This window comes from Oreochromis niloticus, linkage group LG20 (assembly GCF_001858045.2).
Source record: "Oreochromis niloticus isolate F11D_XX linkage group LG20, O_niloticus_UMD_NMBU, whole genome shotgun sequence".
Taxonomy (NCBI): Eukaryota; Metazoa; Chordata; class Actinopteri; order Cichliformes; family Cichlidae; genus Oreochromis; species Oreochromis niloticus.
The window spans coordinates 30,010,803-30,030,907 of record NC_031984.2 but is presented as its reverse complement, the minus strand read 5'-3'; the positions used below and the strand labels follow the sequence as shown (position 1 = coordinate 30,030,907).

At 40.7% G+C, this 20,105-nt stretch overlaps 1 protein-coding gene across 7 annotated transcripts; it reads right to left on the bottom strand.

Annotated features, from left to right (window-relative positions):
- Positions 1–9,610: 9,610 nt before the first annotated feature.
- LOC106098512 (uncharacterized) lies at positions 9,611–16,712 on the bottom strand. Of its 7 annotated transcripts, none has more exons than XM_013273768.3 (4): positions 13,199–13,375; positions 13,045–13,080; positions 11,733–11,809; positions 9,611–11,251 (listed from the first exon to the last, which is right to left on the bottom strand). In XM_013273768.3, exons 1-4 carry the CDS (start codon positions 13,245–13,247, stop codon positions 11,078–11,080), a joined length of 336 nt encoding a protein of 111 aa, XP_013129222.1. In that variant the 5' UTR covers positions 13,248–13,375; the 3' UTR covers positions 9,611–11,077. The 7 variants fall into 7 exon arrangements, with proteins under 7 accessions (XP_013129222.1, XP_013129214.1, XP_019204820.1 ...); XM_013273760.3 differs by lacking the exon at positions 13,199–13,375 and adding an exon at positions 12,540–12,649 and having other exon boundaries at positions 13,045–13,192; XM_019349275.2 differs by lacking the exon at positions 13,199–13,375 and adding an exon at positions 12,540–12,635 and having other exon boundaries at positions 13,045–13,192.
- Positions 16,713–20,105: the final 3,393 nt, after the last annotated feature.

Genomic DNA, 20,105 nt, shown 5'->3' with positions numbered 1-20,105 from the left:
GGCCTCAGCAGTTCTAAAAAGTAATTTATTTACACAATTTAAACAAAATCTCCACTTATCAGTCCAATAAAAAGAAAGTCCACTAAAAAGTTGTTGTGGAAGGAAAGTGTCCCCCCTCATGAAGCTGCCTGTCTGAGAGAACTAGACAATTACTAGCCCAAGCCACTATTCACGGTGGTCTGAATAGTGACGGGAGCCTGTACTCACCAGGGTTGGGCAGAAGTCTGGAATCTGCCCACCACATATGAAAACATGTGAAACATAAAAACACACACACTAATAAAAGTATACCATAAAACACACAGAATAAATTATTAAAATTACTTCCACCCTGTGAATTATACACTGTTCATACTGTTTGAATTGCAATTTAATCAAACCCTAAATGAAATATTGAAATAATGTGAAATTTTGAAAATGAAAATAAAAGAGGCTTGAAATATTTCACTTTTTCCACTGTGTTCATTTTTGTTTTTTGACTTGTAGTAGCATGTTCCCAATTGGCTTGCTAAGTTAAGTCCTTAGTGACTCTAATAAGTGCAGTTTTTTTTTCCACTTTGGTTTGCATGTATTGTGTATGTGTATTTTTGGTAGCCTTTGTGTATGTCATTGAATTCTGTTAAAAACCATGTAAGGGTGTAGAGTGGGCTCATGTTAACAATCCATTAAAATTTGAACATCTAAGCTCTTCTTTAAAGTCAAACAAGGTCAACCCCACATGTTGCTGTAGAAGCCACAGTTACAAAGTATCGCTTTAGTGCCCATTTGTGGGTAGACAGCCTGTAGCAAAGTCCTCAGCTACACAGTGCAGTGAAAGTCCAGAAGAAGTTTGCTTACAGCGCAGTGGCCGAGTCATCGCTAAGCACACCGTTCCACAGAAAGGGAAGTCCGCTCTTGTGGGTATCCTTTATTTCAGAGTGTGGAAGAGTGAAGGAGCTCTGATAGCATGAACAAGAAAGGGTTCTCAGGGATTCAATTCAAGCTGCAGCAGAGAGAAAATGTGGTTTGACAGGTGGGGGTTCTTAACCGCTGCATCGTTATGGTGTCATCCATTTACAGACAATAATGTGTCAAATCTCTGAAAAGTCACAAAAGAGAGAAATACCCAGGTGGCAAGATTCCTCCAGTTCCCACACTTAGAACTCTTTTCCACAAAAACTATTGGATTCTTTTATTTTTTGTGTTCTCAGTCTTTTTATGTGAATAGCTCCATATTGCAAGTGTATATTTCCTGGGCTCCTTGACAATCTGGATCTGTCCTATCTGTAATGGAAGCGTGTCCCTTCGCAGCAGAAAATAGAGACACTTGTCACTGCTGAAACTGCGCTCTGCACTCTATTAGCAACTTGCCAAAAACAATCTGTCATATTCCTCGCTGGAGTCACAACAACAGAAATAAGTTGAATTATTCTCCGGTAGCCGCCTGTCACAAACAACAAAACGGAGAAAATGAAATTTTAATATTTCCACGTTTAGCGTGATAGAATGTCACAGCTCTCCAGTTATGAGATGCCCCAAATCGTTTTTTCAGAGATTGTATTGACTTTTGTTATGTTGCATTTTATAAGAGTTAGATTACATCATTTGTAAGGATGGGTGTTTTTGTTGGACCCAGGTTGTTTCAAGACGCTCCACTTCTTCTGTCAGAGAGTGTTACCAGCGTTGCCTGCACATACCATTCAAGTAATAAAGACCCCCCCCCAACAAAGGTATTTGCTTCTTCAGAATTCAAAGAGGGCACAGAAGAAAACAGAGAGGAAGCAAAAGCAAAGACAGGGAAGTGAGTTGGCGTTATACTGGGTTGTTCAGTATGCACAGTGAGTGAGGCACAGTGAGGCTGTCTGGCAAACCAGACGTTGATCTCAAGTTTTTCTTGACTTACATGATATAACTGGGAGGAAGGCACCAAAACAACAATGATGCTTAAAGAGAAAGCCAAAAAAAAAAAACTGTCTGTGGATTTATTGATTGGTCGCAACAAGAGGACAGCATGGGTTGTCCATTTTGGCATCGGGATATTGCACAGCAGCTAAGTGCCAAAATTGTTTTGCATCATGGGCCACATACACCCCACTTAAGATCAAAGTGACATCAGTGGATCTCCCCTTTCTGTCAGTGTATAAAGCAGTTTAACTACACATACAATCCCTGTGAGAGCTAAGTATAAGAAAAAGAAGGGCAGGTGATAAAATGGCAGCAGTAGGTCTGGAGATAAAGGCGTACCTGCACAAAGGCAGAGGTAAGGTGGCTCCTGTACACAACAGCACTCTTGCTCCAAACAAGAGTGATGTCAGACATTTTTTTAGGTTGATGGACGATGGCTCAGCTACGAGACGAGGGTGTGGCCGTGCTGGTCGTGTCCACTGGCCATGGCAAATACCAGGTCTTGAACTCACCTGCATTTTGTGTACAACGACGATATGAGCATCATCACAAGGTAAATGGACTGGTTCTTATATAGCGCTCATTCACGCAAGTACTTTTTACTACGCTTTTTCTATCTACCATTCACACCCGTTTATACCCCAATGGATGCATGGGAGAGCAACTTGATGTTAGTATCTTGGCTAAGGATATTTAGCATGTAGACTAGAGCAGCCAGGGATCGAACCAACCATCCTCCAGATTAGCAGATGACCCGCTCTACCTCCTGAGCTACAGCCAAAAGAATTCTGGGATGCCACAATTAGTGAGTACAACATGGATAGCATCTTTGTGTGTTCCAAATAAAAGATTTAAGGAAATAAAGTGAGGATGACAGATAATTACAAAAAATTTGTTATTGGATTGAACACAACACACATTCTGCTCAATAAAATTGTGTATCTGCACATGCCTGTATTACAATGATTGGGAAAAATTACTATTCGTGATTGATCCTGACCAATCAAAGCTGGATTGCTCATACACTTCAGTAGCTTTGAGAAACCCCCCTTCCATTCAAACGGCTACAATAACACTTATATCCTGTATTACATGTCTCTCTGTGCTTCTCCCTAATACCACACATGCTCCTAAAGACAAGGAGACCAACTAGCCGGGACACTGTGTGCATGTGTATGAGTCATCTGTAACGAGATGGGCCAATCTGTTAATGGATTAATGATTCACCATCTCTTTCTGCTCTATCCAACGCTATGCCCAACATCACACACTCACACACACGGAAGATGAGACATTTCTCTGGATGGATTAGGTAACTGCCATAATGCTCACAAGGGACACTACAGCATTTATACAGCTGCTGTAAGACATGATGCATAATACAAAATAGGGCTTGTCCCCAATCTTATAAAGAGTGAGCCTCCCAGCCCATTGTTCCTCCAGTGGGCTGGTTTCAGTCATTATGCAAATGTACTGTTTATTAGATTGGGGAAACCTGCAGTCAGCTGAGACTGAAGAAGTCACTTGGATGAGTGACGAAACGTTTCTCCCACTGAAAACGCTACGTCCAGATGAAGAGAATCAACTTTTAGAGACTTACTTACCTGGATGATTGAGAATGCATCAAGACAAAAAAAAAAAAAAAAAAAGTTACCTGCCCCCAACATCATGTGCACATGATGTCCTTCAGTCTCCAACAGACATCATCCGAGCTGAAGAAATTCACGTCCGACACGTCTCCACCAGCTCCACCACACTGCAGTGGCGACCCGTTCTGTCCTTGGTTGATAGGCCACTATGAAATCGGCTTTGCTTGAGTTTGGACAGGAGTCGGTGGGGCTTTGCAACTGGCACAAAAGCTTTTCAAAGGTTTGTTATAACTGTAAAAAGTCAAAGTTCTAATCTGCTTTTGCAGTCTCAAATTTAGAAATTTGCTGTTTTTATCTGTTCTACACGCATCACTGTAAAGTCAGTTTTGTTGGCATTCTGAAGGAAATGTCTTTGTTATAGGCCCACGATAAGAAAATAAAAGCTACAATGAAAAAGCTTATGTAAAAGATTTTATTTTATGGTTCGGTGAAGAAGAAAAAACTCAAGTAAAAATCGTCATGTTCTCGTCATATTATTTCTTCTCCTTTAGCAATTGCTCTCGCCTTTCTTACACGCCAGAGGTGCGTAACAGTTTCCCAGCCTGGACAAACTAGTGTTCGGGTCAGCTGGGGTCCTCTCCACCCAGGAACAGTTGAGAGTTAATCTGAGTATTCTGCCCTGCCCACGGGTAAACTATACTATGTCCAACTGAACCGAAGTCTGAACTCTGCTCAGAAACCAACCAGATACCACTTACTTGGTCACTGTTAGCACCTCAGGAAAGGAGAAAAGCCATGTCTGTCAAAGTGTGCAGAAGGTGAAGTCAAATCGGGTCATAATCCCGCTCCTACACCGTCTTATGCATTCTGCATCCTGAATTCCAGATAAGTTTGCCCAGTTCTGACTTTTCTGAGAAATGGTCTGAGCTGTTAGTTGAACTGGATCCAATAAATTAGAATACAGTCCACTCTCTGAGCTTCAACAGCTCCTGCTGTTTTGTTTTTGGCTCCAGTGCTTCAGAGGATATATTTCAAAGGGAAAGACAGCAGCACTCAGTGACTGAAAAGTCACACCCGACCAGTAACTGTAATAGTTTTCTACAAACAAAGCTCTGGAACTGGCCTAATTTCTTTCAAAAGACAACTTGATCAATTAAAAAAAATTGGTTACTATTTTATTAGTTATTTTTTAATCAAGGTGGCTGATTTAGTCGACAGCACTGAGGAAGATGGAGCATACCTCTGAGGCTCATTTAAATTTTAGATGAAAAATGGTGTGTGTGACAGATTTGCTGTCATGCTATGAGACATGTTTGGTTATTTATAGGTACATGGCATCATAAACAACAGGTTCAGTGTCACAGGGAAGGACACTTCAGTACATCATGAAAACTGTACAGGAGGAGACATGAACAGAAACAAAACCCTTAACATTAGCAGCCCTTCAAGCTTTTTGTTTTCAATTACATCCGTTTTCATCACATCATTGGAGATTCTACCACTCTGAAAAACCGATAAACTATATTGTATTTGTACCTGGACAAGTAAAGGGAATGGCACATGAAATGTTGACATGGCATTCATGCAAGTTCATGACTGTGATGGAGGCAAATTGGGAAGTCCTTGTTCTGTGGCAAAAATGCATGTGAAATGTCAAAAACCTCCATCACAGTCATTAACTTGCATGAATGCCATGTCAACAGTGACTTAGAAAGAAAAAAAAAATGCATCCAAGAGTTTTGGTTGATTTCAGTTTATTGTATATTGTTAGCTTTCCAAATTCGAAGACTTTAGCTTTGGTTCAATTTCACTTCAATTTAATTTTACCCACTAAATCACAAGAACATTTATCAAGGTGTGTATTGCAAGTTAAAGACCCTATTAGAGAGAAACCCCCAACAATCAAACGATCCCCTATGAGCAAGCACTTGGCAACAGTGGGGAGGAAAAACTCCCTTTTAACAGGAAGAAACCTCCGGCAGAACCAGGCTCAGGGAGGGGCAGTCATCTGCCGCGACAGATTGGGGGGTGGGGTGAAAGGAAAGAAGAGAGGAAGGACAGCAAAATCGCCTGTGTTAAAGTAAGACTGAGGAGTGAGAAAATGTTCTACACCAGTGTCAGTGTTAGAAAATCAACAACACTCAGAGCTAATTTTTTAACACTAACACAGAAAAGAAAGAGGAAGGAAGACGGGAATAAAGGAAAGAAAACCGGAAGATTGATAGAGTGAGGTGGGAGGAAAAAAAAGAACAACAGCGAGGAAACCTGGGAAGAGCATATTGAGAGAGACGACACAAGGGAAGAGGACAGGAAGAGAAAGAAAAGAAAGAAGGAAGGAAACAGACGGGGAAGAAGACAAGGCGGGAGCAGGAAAAGGGAAGAAAACATGTAGGGTGGGAGATAGGAAAACAGAGAAACAGGAAGTAAGATGACCTGGAGAGAGGGAGGATTAAAATCGAGGGAGGGAGGTAAAGAGAAGAGATGGAGGAAGAAAACCAGGAAGAGGGAGGAAAGAAAAACCAAAATAGAGGAAAACAGATGAAAACTGAGAAGCAAGAAGAGCAAAGATGTAGAGAGTGAAGGAAATGGACAGTGAGAGGGGGAGACAGTAAAAGAGCAAAAGGAAGGAGGAAGACACGGAGGAAAAAACGAGGACAGGGAGACAAAAAGAGAAACACGACAGGAAGATGGGAAAAGAGGAAGGGAGGAAGCGAGGGTGTAGGACAGGGAAGAAAACTGAGGCAAGGAGGACGACAGGAATAATGGGAGCGAGAGAGAAAGGATAAATAGAGACGAAGGACAACAAGGAAAGGGAAGTAAACAGAAGAGAAAGAAGACAGGAAGAAAAGGGAGGGAGGAAGACCGCAACGATACCAGAGAGGATAAACAAAAAAAAAAAAAAAAAAAAAAGAGGAAGAAATTGAGAGGGAGGATTAAAGGAATAATGGGAGGAAGGAAGACAGAAAGATGGAGGACAGGTAGAGACGAAGGACAGCAAGGAAGGAAGTGACAGGAGGGAAAGAAAAGAAGAAGAAGAATAAATTAAGTTGGGAGGAAGAAAAACAGGAAGTGGGAGATGAGGGGAGAAAAAAAAAAAAAGCAAAGCATGAAAAGACAGCAAGAAGAGCGAAGGAGGAAGACAGAAAAGACTAAGGAGATAACGTCTTCTTCCCTGTTTTCTTCCTGTTAAGAGAGGAAGGGTGACAGGAATACAGGGAGGGGAGCAAGACAGAAAAAGAAGAGGGAAGAAAACAGAGCAGGAGTGAGGAAAATGGAGAGAACAGAATAAAGAGAAAGATGGGAAGAAGACATGGAGAGGGAGGAAGAGGGAATAAAATATGAAGAGGGAAGCAAAAAGGTAGAGAGGGAGGGAGGCAGGAATAGTGGAAGGACAGGAAAATGTGGGCAGTCAGGGAAGAAGACACTGATAAAGGGAGGATAACAGGAATTCAAGGAGGGGTGGAAACAGAAAGACAGGACATTTAAAGGACCAGGAAAGAAGGCAGGGAGGAAAACTAAGAAGCGGAAAGACAGGAAGAGAGGTAGAGAGAAAGGGGGATGGAGGAATAGAATGAGGGAAGAAAAACAAAAATAGAGAGGAAAACAGATGAAAACTGAGAAGACTGCAAGAAGAGCAAAGGAGGAAGACTGAAAAGAAAACAGGAAGGAAACAAGAAGAAATTAAGAGAGGAAGGGTGACAGAAATAAAGGGAGGGAGGGAGACAGAAAAAGAGGAAGAGGGAAGAAAACAGAGCGGGAGTGATGAAAATGGAGAGAACAGATGAAGACAAGAGAAAGAAGAGGAAGAAGACAAATACAGAATGACAGAGGAAGACTGAGAAGAAAACAAAAATCAGGAGATGACATTAAGAGATGGAGAATGACAGGAATAAAGGAAGGAAGACAGGACAGGTAGAGATGAAGGACAACAAGGAAGGAAGGGAGCTGTAGTGAGTGAAGGAAATGGAGAGTGAGAGGGGGAGACAGTATAAGAGCAAAGGAAGGAGGAAAACAGAGGACAGGAAGACGAAAGAGGTACGAATAGAGAAACACGACAGGAAGATGGGAAAAGAGGGAGGGAGGAAGAGAGGCAGTAGGCCAGGGAAGAAAACACTGAGGCAAGGAGGACGACAGGAATAATGGGAGCGAGTGAGAGAGGGTAAGCAGAGATGAAGGACAACAAGGGAAGAGAGGTAAACAGAGACCAAGTGAAGAAGACAAGAGAACAAGGGAGAGAGGAAGACAGCGACGATACCAGGAAGGATGAATAACAAAGAGGAAGAAATTGAGAGAGAGGATGAAAGGATAAATAGAGATGAAGGACAACAAGAGATGAAAGGAATACACAGAGAAAGGAAGATGGAAAGATGGAGGACAGGTAGAGACAAAGGACAGTAAGGAAGGAGGTGAGATAGGAAGGAAAGAAAAGAAGATGAGTAAATGAAGATGGGAGGAAGAAAACAGGAAGGGGAGATGAGGGGAGAAAAAATAAAGAGGAAAACATGAAAAGACGGCAAGAAGAACAAATGAGAAGACAGAAAAGACTAAGGAGATAACGTCTTCTTCCCTGTTTTCTTCCTGTTAAGAGAGGAAGGGTGACAGGAATACAGGGAGGGGAGCAAGACAGAAAAAGAAGAGGGAAGAAAACAGAGTGGCAGTGAGGAAAATGGAGAGAATAGATGGACGAATAAAGAGAAAGATGGGAAGAAGACATGAAGAGAGGCAGGAAAGTAGGAAGAGGGAATAAAAAAAAAAAACAGGGAAAGTTACAGAGAGGGAAAAGGTAGAGGGAGGGAAAGGGAGGAAGGGATGAGAAAAGGAGAGAGGAAGGGGGAGGGAGACAGGAATAGAAGGAGGACAGGAAAATGTGGGCAGTCAGGGAAGAAAACATTGAGAAAGGGAGGATGACAGGAATACAAGGAGATGAAAACAAAGAAAGACAGGACATGGAAAGTCAAGGGACAACAAGTACAGAAGGCAGAGAGGAAAACTCAGAAGCGGGAAGACAGGAAGAGTGAGGAAGAGAGGAAGACAAAGAGGGGGAGGTAGGAATGGAGAGGGAAGAAAACAAAAAGACTGAGGGAGGAAGTAGGGCTGTGCGATATGACCATATATCCGTTGACGATATGAAAACATCTATCATTTCATACGATGTTGCAAAGAAAAAAAATGTTTACGGTAATATGTTTTCATCATTTTGATGGTCACTGTAGTGGCTATAATTTTTATATATTTATAAGTTCTCTTTCTCTTATATTTAAAATAACCACACTGCGGACGGAGAAGCAACTGTTTTTAACGCGTCGGCTTGTTAGCAACAAAGACGGTAAAAACCATCGTGTGGCTCTGCTGTCCACTTGTTTATTTTCCACATAAACCTTTCACGATAAAGCTTAAGATCCTATTGAGACTTTTCAAAATAAACTGAAATGATGACAAAATATATTATTCTCAAACATCAAATTTCAGAATATGCATCAAACAAATTACCTCAAATGAAAACATGAACTATAAATGGCGCCTACAGTCACCATGTGGATGCAGGCACAGAGAATACCAGCATGGCCAGTGAAGATGAGGCAGAACCAGGTAGCTCCAAACAGAAGGACCAGTCAAAACAAATCGAGGACCTTATTCCTAAACGAGGGGCCACCTCTGTAGCATGGACATGGTTTAGTTCTGAAAAAGTCTGACACGGACCAGAAAACTGTACTGTGCAAATTATGCCGCAAACCAGTCCCCACACAGACTCGAACACAACAAACCCCTTCAACCACCTACGCAAGAATCACCTGAAAGGGCATGGAGAGAGTTTACAGATGAGAAGCAAGAAAGAGCTGTCAGGTGCTCAAAATAACCCTTAGACCCAAACGTTAGAACAGGCTTTTCCCCGCAGCACGCCAAGTAATAAATACACAGAACATGGCAGCCAATACAAATAACCTCTGAAAATGTATAGTTTCATGCATCGGTCAAAAGACTGGACTCCAGGTACACGACGCCCAGCTGAAAACACGTCACACAAGTCGAGTTGCCTGAGATTCACTGAATTTATACAAAAAGCACTATGAGAGTTTGGTCATATCGCACAACCATACGAGGGAGGAATACAGAAAAAGAAGAAGGGGGGGAAAAAAAAAAAAAAAAAAAAATGGAGAAAACAGTCAGGGAAGAAAACTGGAAAAAAGTGAGGGAAGAAGACAGAAGAAAAAGGGAGGATGACAGGAATACAAGGAGGGATGGAAACAAAGAAAGGACACGTAAGAAGAAAGAAAAGGAATGAAGGCAGAGAGGAAAACAGAAACAGGAAGACAGGAAGAGGGTGAGGAAGAGGGAAACAGAGAGGGAGGGGGAGGTAGGAATAAAATGAGGGAAGAAAAACAAAAATAGAGGAAAAAAGAAGGAATACTGAAAGAGAAAGACTGAAAAAGATAACAGGGAAGAACATTGAGAGGAAGGGTGACAGCAATACACAGAGGGAGCAAGACAGAAAAACAGGAAGAGGAAAGAAAACAGCGGCAGTGAGGAAAATGGAGAGAACAGAAAGCAGGAAGACAAAAGGGAAAGACGGGGAAGAAGACATGATAGAGAGACAGGGAGAGGGGGGGGGTCAGAAAGACAGAGGAAGCCTGAGAAGAAAACAGAAAAATCAGGAGATGACGTTAAGAGATGGAGAATGACAGGAATACAGGAAGGAAGACAGACAGGACAGGTAGAGATGAAGGAAGGGAGGGAGAGGTAGAGAGTGAGGGAAATGGAGAATGGGAGGGGGAGACAGTAAAAGAGCAAAGGAAGGAGGAAGGAAAGAGGTAAACAGACGAAGAGAAGAAGACAAGAAGACAACAAGGGAGGGAGGAAGACAGCAACAATAACAGAGAGGAAGAAACAGAGAAAGGATGAAAGGAATACAGGGAGAAAGGAAGATGGAAAGACGGAGGACATGTAGAGACAAAGAACAACAATGAAGGGAGGGGGACAGGAAGGAAAAAAAGGAAAAAATGAAGAGGAAGGAAGAAAACCAGGAAGGCAGAGGTGAGGGGAAAACAAAAAACAAAAATAGAGGAAAACAAATGAAAACTGAAGAGATGGCAAGAAGAGCAAAGGAGGAAGACAGAAAAGACTGAGGAAGACTGAGGAGATAACAGGAAGAAAACAGGGAAGAAGATGTTAAGAGAGGAAGGGTGACAGGAGTACAGGGAGGGAGGAAGACAGAAAAAGAAGAGGGAAGAAAACAGAGCAGGAGCGAGGAAAATAGAGAGAGAACACAGGAAAGAATAAAGAGACAAAGATGGGAAGAAGACATGAAGAGAGGCAGGAAGAAAGGAAGAGGGATTAAAAACAGAAAAGTTACAGAGAGGGAAAAAGATAGAGACAGAGGGAGGGAAAGGGAGAGAGTGGAAGAAGGGATAAGAGAAGGAGAGAGGGAGGGAGGGGAAGGGATACAGGGAGACAGGAAAAGCAGAAGGACAGGAAAATGTGGGCAATCAGGGAAGAAGAAATTGAGAAAACGAAGTACAACAGGAATACAAGGAGGGATGAAAACAGAAAGGAAGTAAGGACATGTAAAGAGGAAGGACAACAAGGAAAGAAGGCAGAGAGGAAATCTAAGAAGCGGAAAAGACAGGAAGACTGAAGAAGAAAGGTAGAGAGGAAGGGGGAGGTAGGAATAGAGCTGGAACAGCTGATCCAGAAGCGACGACTGCAATGGTTTGGCCCTCTGCAGCGCCGCGCTCACTGGAGGACAAAGCATGTGGACGACCTCCCCTGCCGAACGCCAGCTGGGGACAAAAGAGGAAGAAGAAAGAAATAAAGAGAGGAAGGAAGAAAAAGATTAAAAGAAACACTGAAATAATAAAAACTAAAAACTACACTTTTTAAACAATGAAAACTTAACTGAAACAAGCTAAAACACTCTGAAACTAAATGACACTAAACTGAATTAAAAAGAAAAAGTCAAAACAAAATAACAATAAGAACTAATCATATGACACAAAACTATTACAACTCTAGTAAATGGGGAACAAATTGGGAAAGAACCCGGGACAGAGCGAAAGACAGATAATAAGATAGTGAGACAGGGTGGAGACAAGGAGGAACAGAGCACTATAGAGAGAGAGAGAGAGTGAAGAAGTCTCAGAGACGTGAGGAAGATGGGGAGACAAGGAGGAAGACTGGGATGAAAATAAGAAGAAAGAATGAGATGGGTATAAGATGAAAATTACAACTGTATCACTGCTTTGCCGTTTTCTCCATTCTCACCCTGCACACCTTCATCTGTTCTGCCCTCTGCTGTAATCCCACCATCAGTCCGTATCGGTCTGCTTCTGTTGTTTTACCTAAAAGTACAAAGGCAAGATACATCAGGAAAAGCTTAATAATTTTATTATACAATTAATCATTTAAATTGGTGTGTATCATGATCAGTATCAAAAAAGCATACATGCACTGGTGCAGGGGCCCCTCTCTGAATGCAGTTTTAGTATAGAAAAAACAAAATGAGCCACTCAGCAGCATAAAGTTGGTACCATAAGGTTGAAGTGCTTCGGTGGTATGCAAACTCATTTTTGCACAAAACCATGCTTTTATCAAGGCTTCCGTCGGGTAGTCTTTTGAAACGACATTTGCCTCCGATCAGTCCTAGCAATGGGTTTTCTTCCGATTACCTGTGATGTGTAAAATCACTGTAATCGTTATACCAGGAAATCGTGCGCTGACAAAAGTTGCCCTTTGCTTGGAATGCAAATTTAAAGTGCCATTAAATTTGTTATTTTTAACTCGTTATTTTTTTTTTTTTACATGAATTAATCACAATCAACACATTACATTTCTACCCCTAGTTAAGACAAAACCAATTAAAAAAAAAACAAAAAAACCCCAAAACAAACAAAACTGGCTTCATCCAAGGAAGGAAGGGAGAACTGTTCAAATTGCAGTTCTTGATATTTACACAGATTTGTGTACATTTTATTAGATGCAAAATGTACATTTTTGAACGCTCCAGAAAACAAAAATGATGCTAATGCAAGTATGCAGCAGTGAAGATTTTTAAAATCCACTACAACTTACATTTATATACCACATTGTAACTTTTCTTCACACTATACCAGGGGTCTCAAACTGCAATCCTCGAGGGCCGGTGTCCTGAAACATTTCCATGTGTCCCTGTTGCAACACACCTGAATATAATTAGTAGGTCATTAGCGAGACTATAGAACTTGACTGCATGCTGAGGTGGCAATTCAGCCTTTTGATTCATGTTACAGAAGCTCATGAGTGAATTTACTTGGGTAAGGTTAAGACTTGGCATTTCAAGCAAAATGTCATTTTGTGCAAACAAAGTTAAATGTGTGCACAATAAATAAATTAAAAAAATCAAGTTTACCAATTGACTTTACAACTAAAAGTTATGTTGTGCAAGGAAAAGCCGTTATTTGGGACCAAGACAAGTTTTTTTTTTTCGTGGAAAAATAATGCTCGGAAAGCACTTTTAGTTTTTGCTCATTTCTAGTTTTGTCCCGCACAATACAAAACGGCTAAAAAGGCCTAAAAAAATCAGAAAGAGTGCTCTTACCTCTCCAAAGGTGGGAGAACATCTGAGAACATAATTCTAACAAAAAACATTTAAAAAAGAATATCAGGTGTGGCTTCTTCAGGGTGTGGCGATACCAAGCTAGTAAAAACAAAACAACTATGGGTTCACTCAAAACACGTGTGCTAACACTTACTACATGCATCATTTTCTTCAGTCTCTAGGGGCAGTAGTGAGGCCATCATCCATGAAGTACATGGCCCCGTTTCTAACCAAAGATAGTGTAGACACCACAATATATATAACACAGGATAGTTAAATTAATATTAAATATGCAGCACTGTTATGGGGCGCTAAAATGTGCCGGCAGCGGTCAGGTTGTGTCTGCTCTGTCCTGACGGTCACTTCTCACCCTATGGGCTCAAAATGTGGTCATAAATATTTTGTACTTGTAAATCAGGATATTTATGACCACATTTTGAGCCCATACTCACCGCCATGAGCTGCTTCACTTCACTACGGGTCAATGGAAATATCAAAAATAAAAGCTTTACGAAAACCTGCGGCGCTAAAGTGTGCCTGACAGTCACTGCTCGCCTATCAGCATGTCCAGCGATTTAGCTGCACACATGCTGCGGCGATTGTGAAGTGGAGACTGCAGCTGCTGAGGGTGCTCTACTGCCGAACCTTTGGATGGCCGACAAAACGGCTCTTCCGATGTTTTCAGCTAAATTAAGCAGCTCATGGCGGTGAGAAGTGACCGTCAGGACAGAGCAGACACAACCTAAAATTAAAGCGAAAGTTCAGTAATTCATTTCTCATTGAGTGTCCTGTAATTAAAAAAAAAGAAAGAAAGATTTTGTCAATCCATAGAAAATTACTGTACTATTGGTATAAAACTAAAATCTGTAGTTTAAAAAAATCCCCAGGAGATATTCTGTCATATATCCGTTACTTAATTACATTTGTATGAGTGGCCATGGTGCAGGTCTTTGTCAGTGAAAAAATACAGTTAATGGTCCAAAATGTATACCTCTCCTTCACTTGTTCCAAAGCTGTCCAGGCCAAATCTGGCCCCTGGGCCGTATGTTTGACACACTGTTCATACCTTAAACCCAATACTTATCTCAAAGTGTTACATCTTCTTACAAGTATTACTGTGCTATGTCATAGGAGAACCCCTATATTGTTAAGCCAACAGTCATGGAATGCATAATCAAATTATTTTCTATTAGTTCACTTTTCCCACAAGTATAACAATAAACAGTTTTTAATGCCTGAAGAAGCACAAAGGTACAACAGACTGTTCCCCAGCTGTTGTAGTAGACCACAGCTGTGACTTTGGGAACTTTGGTACTGAAAACTGTTCCTCAGTGTTCACTCAGTGACAGGCATCAAAAAGCATAAACATGATTTTCAGGCTTTGTGTTGGATCAGTTTGTTGTAAAGTGGAAAAAAAAGGTTTTTAGACTTTTTAATTATGTAAAATAATCTTCTTTAAGTAGTTTAGTAGTGCATGAGTTGGATAATCAAAATGTATTTAAAGTAAGTACTAATTATGTAGAAGCGCTTTCAGATTTGTGTAAACCTAATTTGTCCGTATGTATGTCTTTTATACTTCTTAGCAATGAAACATGAAAACCTTCCCCTTTCTGTTCATAAGTGATAAAACACAGCCTTGCTAAACTTGAGATTATCTTATGGTGGCTAATATTGCTATGCTTCTACTGCACTGACAGTTAATATTAACTGCAGCAAATTACATTTGGCAGATTGGCTGTCTTTTTACACCGTCAGACACTTCCAGTGACACACATTGAAAACACTTAGAACAGCAGCAGCAAGACAGAAAAAAGCAGTAACAAAGGAAAAGGTGGGGTTGCAAAGTGGCTTGTAGATGCAGAGCAAATACAGGGACCTAAACATTGTGGCCAGTATTGAGATTTCTGCCAAGCCTGACTTCATTGCCGACTTGAATTACACTAAATCCGATTAGTTTGTAGTACCAACTTATCTGCAGACCCTGTACAGCAAAACTTCTTGCATTCATATTTGAGGCCAGATGGATGTTTGTTGTCTGCGACAACAGAAAACCTAACTGTAATGCCTGCAATATCTTACACAGTGAAACTTTCACTGTATGTGCAAAAGTCTCGAGTCAACCCTCTTTCTTTCAGTCAACCCTATTTTGATATGAAAATGGGAAAAATGTGCAGTGATTTAATAAGACACAAAAACATATATGTAATTGTAGAATACAAGAAAAAACAGGGTTTCTACCAGCTTGAAAGTCAGTGTTTGGTAGGAACACTTTCAGTATAGCCTTAACCCTCTAAGGCAAACTTTCTTGTTCTTATAGTCTTCAGAAATAGTTCTCGATGCTGGAATCGGATCTATTTTCTGTTCTCTGTCAAGAAGATCTCACACTGCTTCAATAATGTTCAGTTGTTTTTTTTCTATCCAGGTATGCTTCTACTGCACTGACAGTTTGTTTAGGATCATTGTCATGCTGAAAAATAAGCTAAGCTGTTGCTAATCAGACACTTTTCACATAGTATTGGACAAAGGATCAAAATCTACATTTTTATTTCCATCAATTCTGAGAAGATTCCCGACACTACAGGCTGAAAGGCAACTTGAAACCATAGCAGGGGTTTTTTTTTTCGGCCTCCCTAAAAAGTTTCAGCTTATAGCTTTTTGGGTTGTTGGTGCAAAAATGCTCATTTCTGTCTGTCGAACATTTTTTTGAATATTTTTCATAGATTCAACTAAAGGAAATGAGAACAAATATGTGTTTTGCCACATGTTGCTTGTAACAAAATGCCTACAAACACAGTTTTACATTGGTTGTTTCCTAAGTTGTCTGTTATGTTTAGACACAACACTTGTTCATATCTTGAGTGAGGTGCCTTAAGTCACAGTCTTAAGTCTCTTAACCAGCAAAAAAGTATTCCTCTGAAAATGGTCAGGTACAAGGACTGAACTGAAAATGAGTGAAAAAACAACCCATGTCTAAAGAAAAGTATTGAAAGTTCTTCAAAAAGCTGGAGAACTATTGCTCAAGACCACTTTAAAAATGACAAGAAAGTCTGTCTCCTTGGAAGCAAAATACAAAGAAATAAGGCGTGGCTCAAGACTTTCACACAGTGCTGCAATTATAATCTTTATCATTAGAGAGCCTTCAGAAAGGACTAAGGCGTATTGCTTTATCGTTAAGGGTACAGCAACCTGGATCAAAGGTTGCTGTACCCAAAATAAGACTGAATGTAATTGTGGGCTTTCAGTTCTGGCACATGACATTTTTCTGACAGATGAATAAATACAGTTATCAAAGACATTCAGTGGAGAGGATGAAAAAAGAATTTGTTGTAAGGAAGAATTCGTAAGGTTGGTGGTTCTGGCAGTTCAGTATTCACTGATTTTTTATACAACCTGTATTTTTCAGTTTTCTTCTGATTCTACTAGAGCTCAAGGTCACTTGCAGAACACTGGTTGGTAGCTTTTTGGAGCCTACTGTAGCATATGATGTGTATAGGAGCACTTTAAATAAAGCCTCTTTTGTCGATAAAGCCAGGTGTTGTCACTGCCGTCCACACTATACAGTAGTTGCTTGAACAGGGTTTCATTGCTCACACAAACTGATGCCTTCTTCATCCAGTCACCTGCTGCATTACATCACAGTGGCAACGACTGTCATTTCTCCTCCACACGTCTCATCTAAGAGCCTCTGGGAATAAAGAAGACACGAGAAATTCAGAGTAGCAAAAAAAACCCAAAAACCCAAACCCCAAAAAACTGCTTGATGTTGACACATCAAAAGGAGACACAACACATTTACAGGCTTATATATTTTGCAGTTTTATGCAGACTCTGTCACATGCCAAAGCTGTATTAATTTAACTGACAAGAAATAGAATTCTGGTCTGGTGGTAACAAGAAACAGAACGATGAATGTAGTTGTTTTAAGGTTTAGTCCCTAAAGTACCATAAAATGGATTTAGCTTCTAAACCCGAGGTTGTGAGGCACCAGACTTCACGTAAACCTATTTTTATTTCTCCATATTTTACAGAACATAAAAATTCTTGTAGTATACCCACTGATTTGTAAATCACGCACCGTGAACAGTCCTTTTGCTTCTTATCCACATTCAGAAGCAGATGTCTCTCCACAAACCTGCTAGTCAACAGCTAGTCCTCTGTACACCTCTTCTCTCCCATCACTGATACACTGAGCCATTCAGAATACTCATCACAGTGTTTTTGTAGGTGGTGTATACTGAAAGTCTGAGGTTCACAAGGTGAACAGGAATGGAGACACCATAGAAATGCAGTCTTTTTTGTTTTTGTTTTTTTGCATGCAGTCTTCGAACCAGCCAAGGGCACAGCACTTAATTTCACTCTACTACATTAAAGTCTCTGTATATTAGGACATCTGCACCATCAGTGTGAAAAGGTAAGCTACAAAACCAACTACAGCACTATTGCATTACTGATTATTCCACATATTATTCCCCAAGTTGCAAGGGAGAGCTTCACTGTACATACAGATTTGCACCAGCATAATACCACGCTGGGACCGTCACTCTGTTGTTCTCAAAGACCAAAATAGCCGATGTTTCTGGGTCTACTTCTGCAGAGCTGTGTAAAAAACCATTTACTGATAAGACATTTAAATAATGTATGGAGCCTTATTGACATGCTCATTGCAGATAATGCACAGGACGTGTCACTGAATTTTAAATGATGTGTATCTTTCCAGATTTGATACGAGAAAAAAAGGAGCATGCTATTTAGGAGGACTGCTTCAGATGGGCCTTTTCAATTATGTTAATTCCCTCCACGGGCTTTTCCTCCTTGTTACTGCTGCAGTTCTGACTGCTGACCGTGAGGGCTCGCCTCACAGTGTGCAAATCTGGTGGATTTTTTTGAAATGATGCACGAGAACAAACTGTACTAAGCATCATTATAGACACTGACTTTCAGCCACTTTCCATTCCCACATTTGCATTCTCATCTGTAACTTCATATCAAAATGTGTCTTTTCACATAGAGCTAGCACAGACACATCAATAATACACACTCTCTCCTTTGATTTCTGCATGTTTCCAACATTGCAGAGGAATCAAACCGAACTGATGCAACCTTGTCTGAAAATCTAGTTAGTGGTCCTGCACAACAAAATAAGAGTCAAAGTGGTTGCTTAGCAACAGATATATCACTCTGGCCTTCCTCCAGCAGCAGATGCTGTTGGAGGATGTTTTTCAAGCCATCATAGAAAATCACAAGTTGAAATGACTCGGGTTGGCTCTCGTCACTCAACAGAGAAGCGAAAAATATGAGCCGTGTGAGAAATTTGTATTGTAATTTGGGAGGTCAGAGGTCAACATCTGAACCTTTAGACATGGAACTGAATGGGATACCCTGTTCTCTTTAGACTTTTAAATAACAAGAAGGCTTTCACTTTCAAAGCAGGGAGGCTGCTTCCATAACTGTCCCTTATTTGCTACCCAAAATCAATTTCTATTTAGCGCTATGCATGAATTCCCCCAGACTTGTTGTGCTCCGTCTCCTGCGGTTTCATCTTTTATTCAAACAAATTATCATCCACTAGTGGTCAGTACTGCCGCTGTCCATGTGATGGCGCCATTGCCTCATGTTTACACGTCATACACGCTCTGGTATGGAGCGCATATGAGAAAATAACCCTCCTTACATCAGCATGGTAATGATGGGAGTTTCTAAATACAGGCTTCAATATGCACCCTTACACTGTGGCATGAGCACTTAGGCTAGTTGATCCTTTGATGTCCCAGAAATAGGCTTGGAAGCAGGTACAATTAGGGTTTTAGAGAGGGAGCGAGAGAGTGCCTTTCCCCATCAAAGCATGCGCGCTCCTCTTTGTAATGGAAACACCAGATGAGAGCTGTGCTGAAGGAGTCTGTCCGTGAGATTTTGTGTTTGAAAGGCAAACACAAAAAAATATGCCACACAGTGTACACAATTTTAGAATTCATGGTAGTTGGTACAATGAATAAAAAAACGGAAAAGTTTGACATAATAAGCTGCAACAATAAACCTTTATTCACAATTCACAAAGTAAAAGAAGCAGCTCAGAGAGAACACAAATCTGCTCTATAGCTAGATATGAATCAGATGTAATAGCACGAATACCTAGTTGGAAACTGTATCAGTGTTTCTGCAAGGCTGAGGTTCTTATCAGTCACTCATGCTAAACATTGCTATGCAATGTTTTGGCTGCGCTTTCCCTACTGCTCAAGGCAGCCAGGTTTACATAAAACTGCATGTAGTCCAATCTGGCATAAACCACAAGTCAAGTCTGCCAAGCCTCATATGAATGACTGCTCTATACCTTAATGAACCTATTGTTTCATTAATGAATCAGCATAACAGGAATGCAGTTACTTTGGTTGTTGTGTTGCAGGGCTTACACATTCCATCAGTTACTGGATATTTGGATGTGTATGAGTTAATGCATTGCAAGTAACTTTCAGAACAACAAAAAAAGGATCACAGCTTTTATTTCTTCTGTGATGGATTACACAGCTTTTCAACATCTTTGCTGTCATACCCGTAAAGCAATGGCACAATGGCTTCCTGAAACAATGGTAAAAAAATATCGACAGAAATCCCAGCACGCAGCAGCAGTTCTTCATTTTCATGAAAGATGTGTTCCTGATATTTCTCTGATTTGCTAAAGTAATGTACTAAACATCCTGTGACCCTGAATTAGAAAAGTCTTTGAGAAAATAAATGGATGGATGTACTAATCAAGAATATTCCCATGTTGTGCAACTTTTTTCTACTTATATAAGCTTGCAAACCATTTTATTTGGTAAACCTTGGTAGCAATGGATTGGATCACCTTTTGCCTTCAGAGCCACCTTAAGTCTTTGTAGCACTGATTCAACAAGTTGCTGGAAACATTCCCCAGAGACTTTGGTCCATGTTGGCATGATTCCATCACACAGTTGCTGCACACTCATGATGTGAATCTTGCGTTCCACCACACCCCAAAGCTGCTCTACTGGACTGAGATCAGGTGACTGTGGAGGCCATTTGAGTCGGTGAACTCATCGTTATGC

Coding starts and splice junctions, on each gene's coding strand:
- LOC106098512 (XM_025901931.1), bottom strand. CDS start 11,223: ATGCTTTGTCCTCCAGTGAGCGCGGCGCTGCAGAGGGCCAAACCATTG.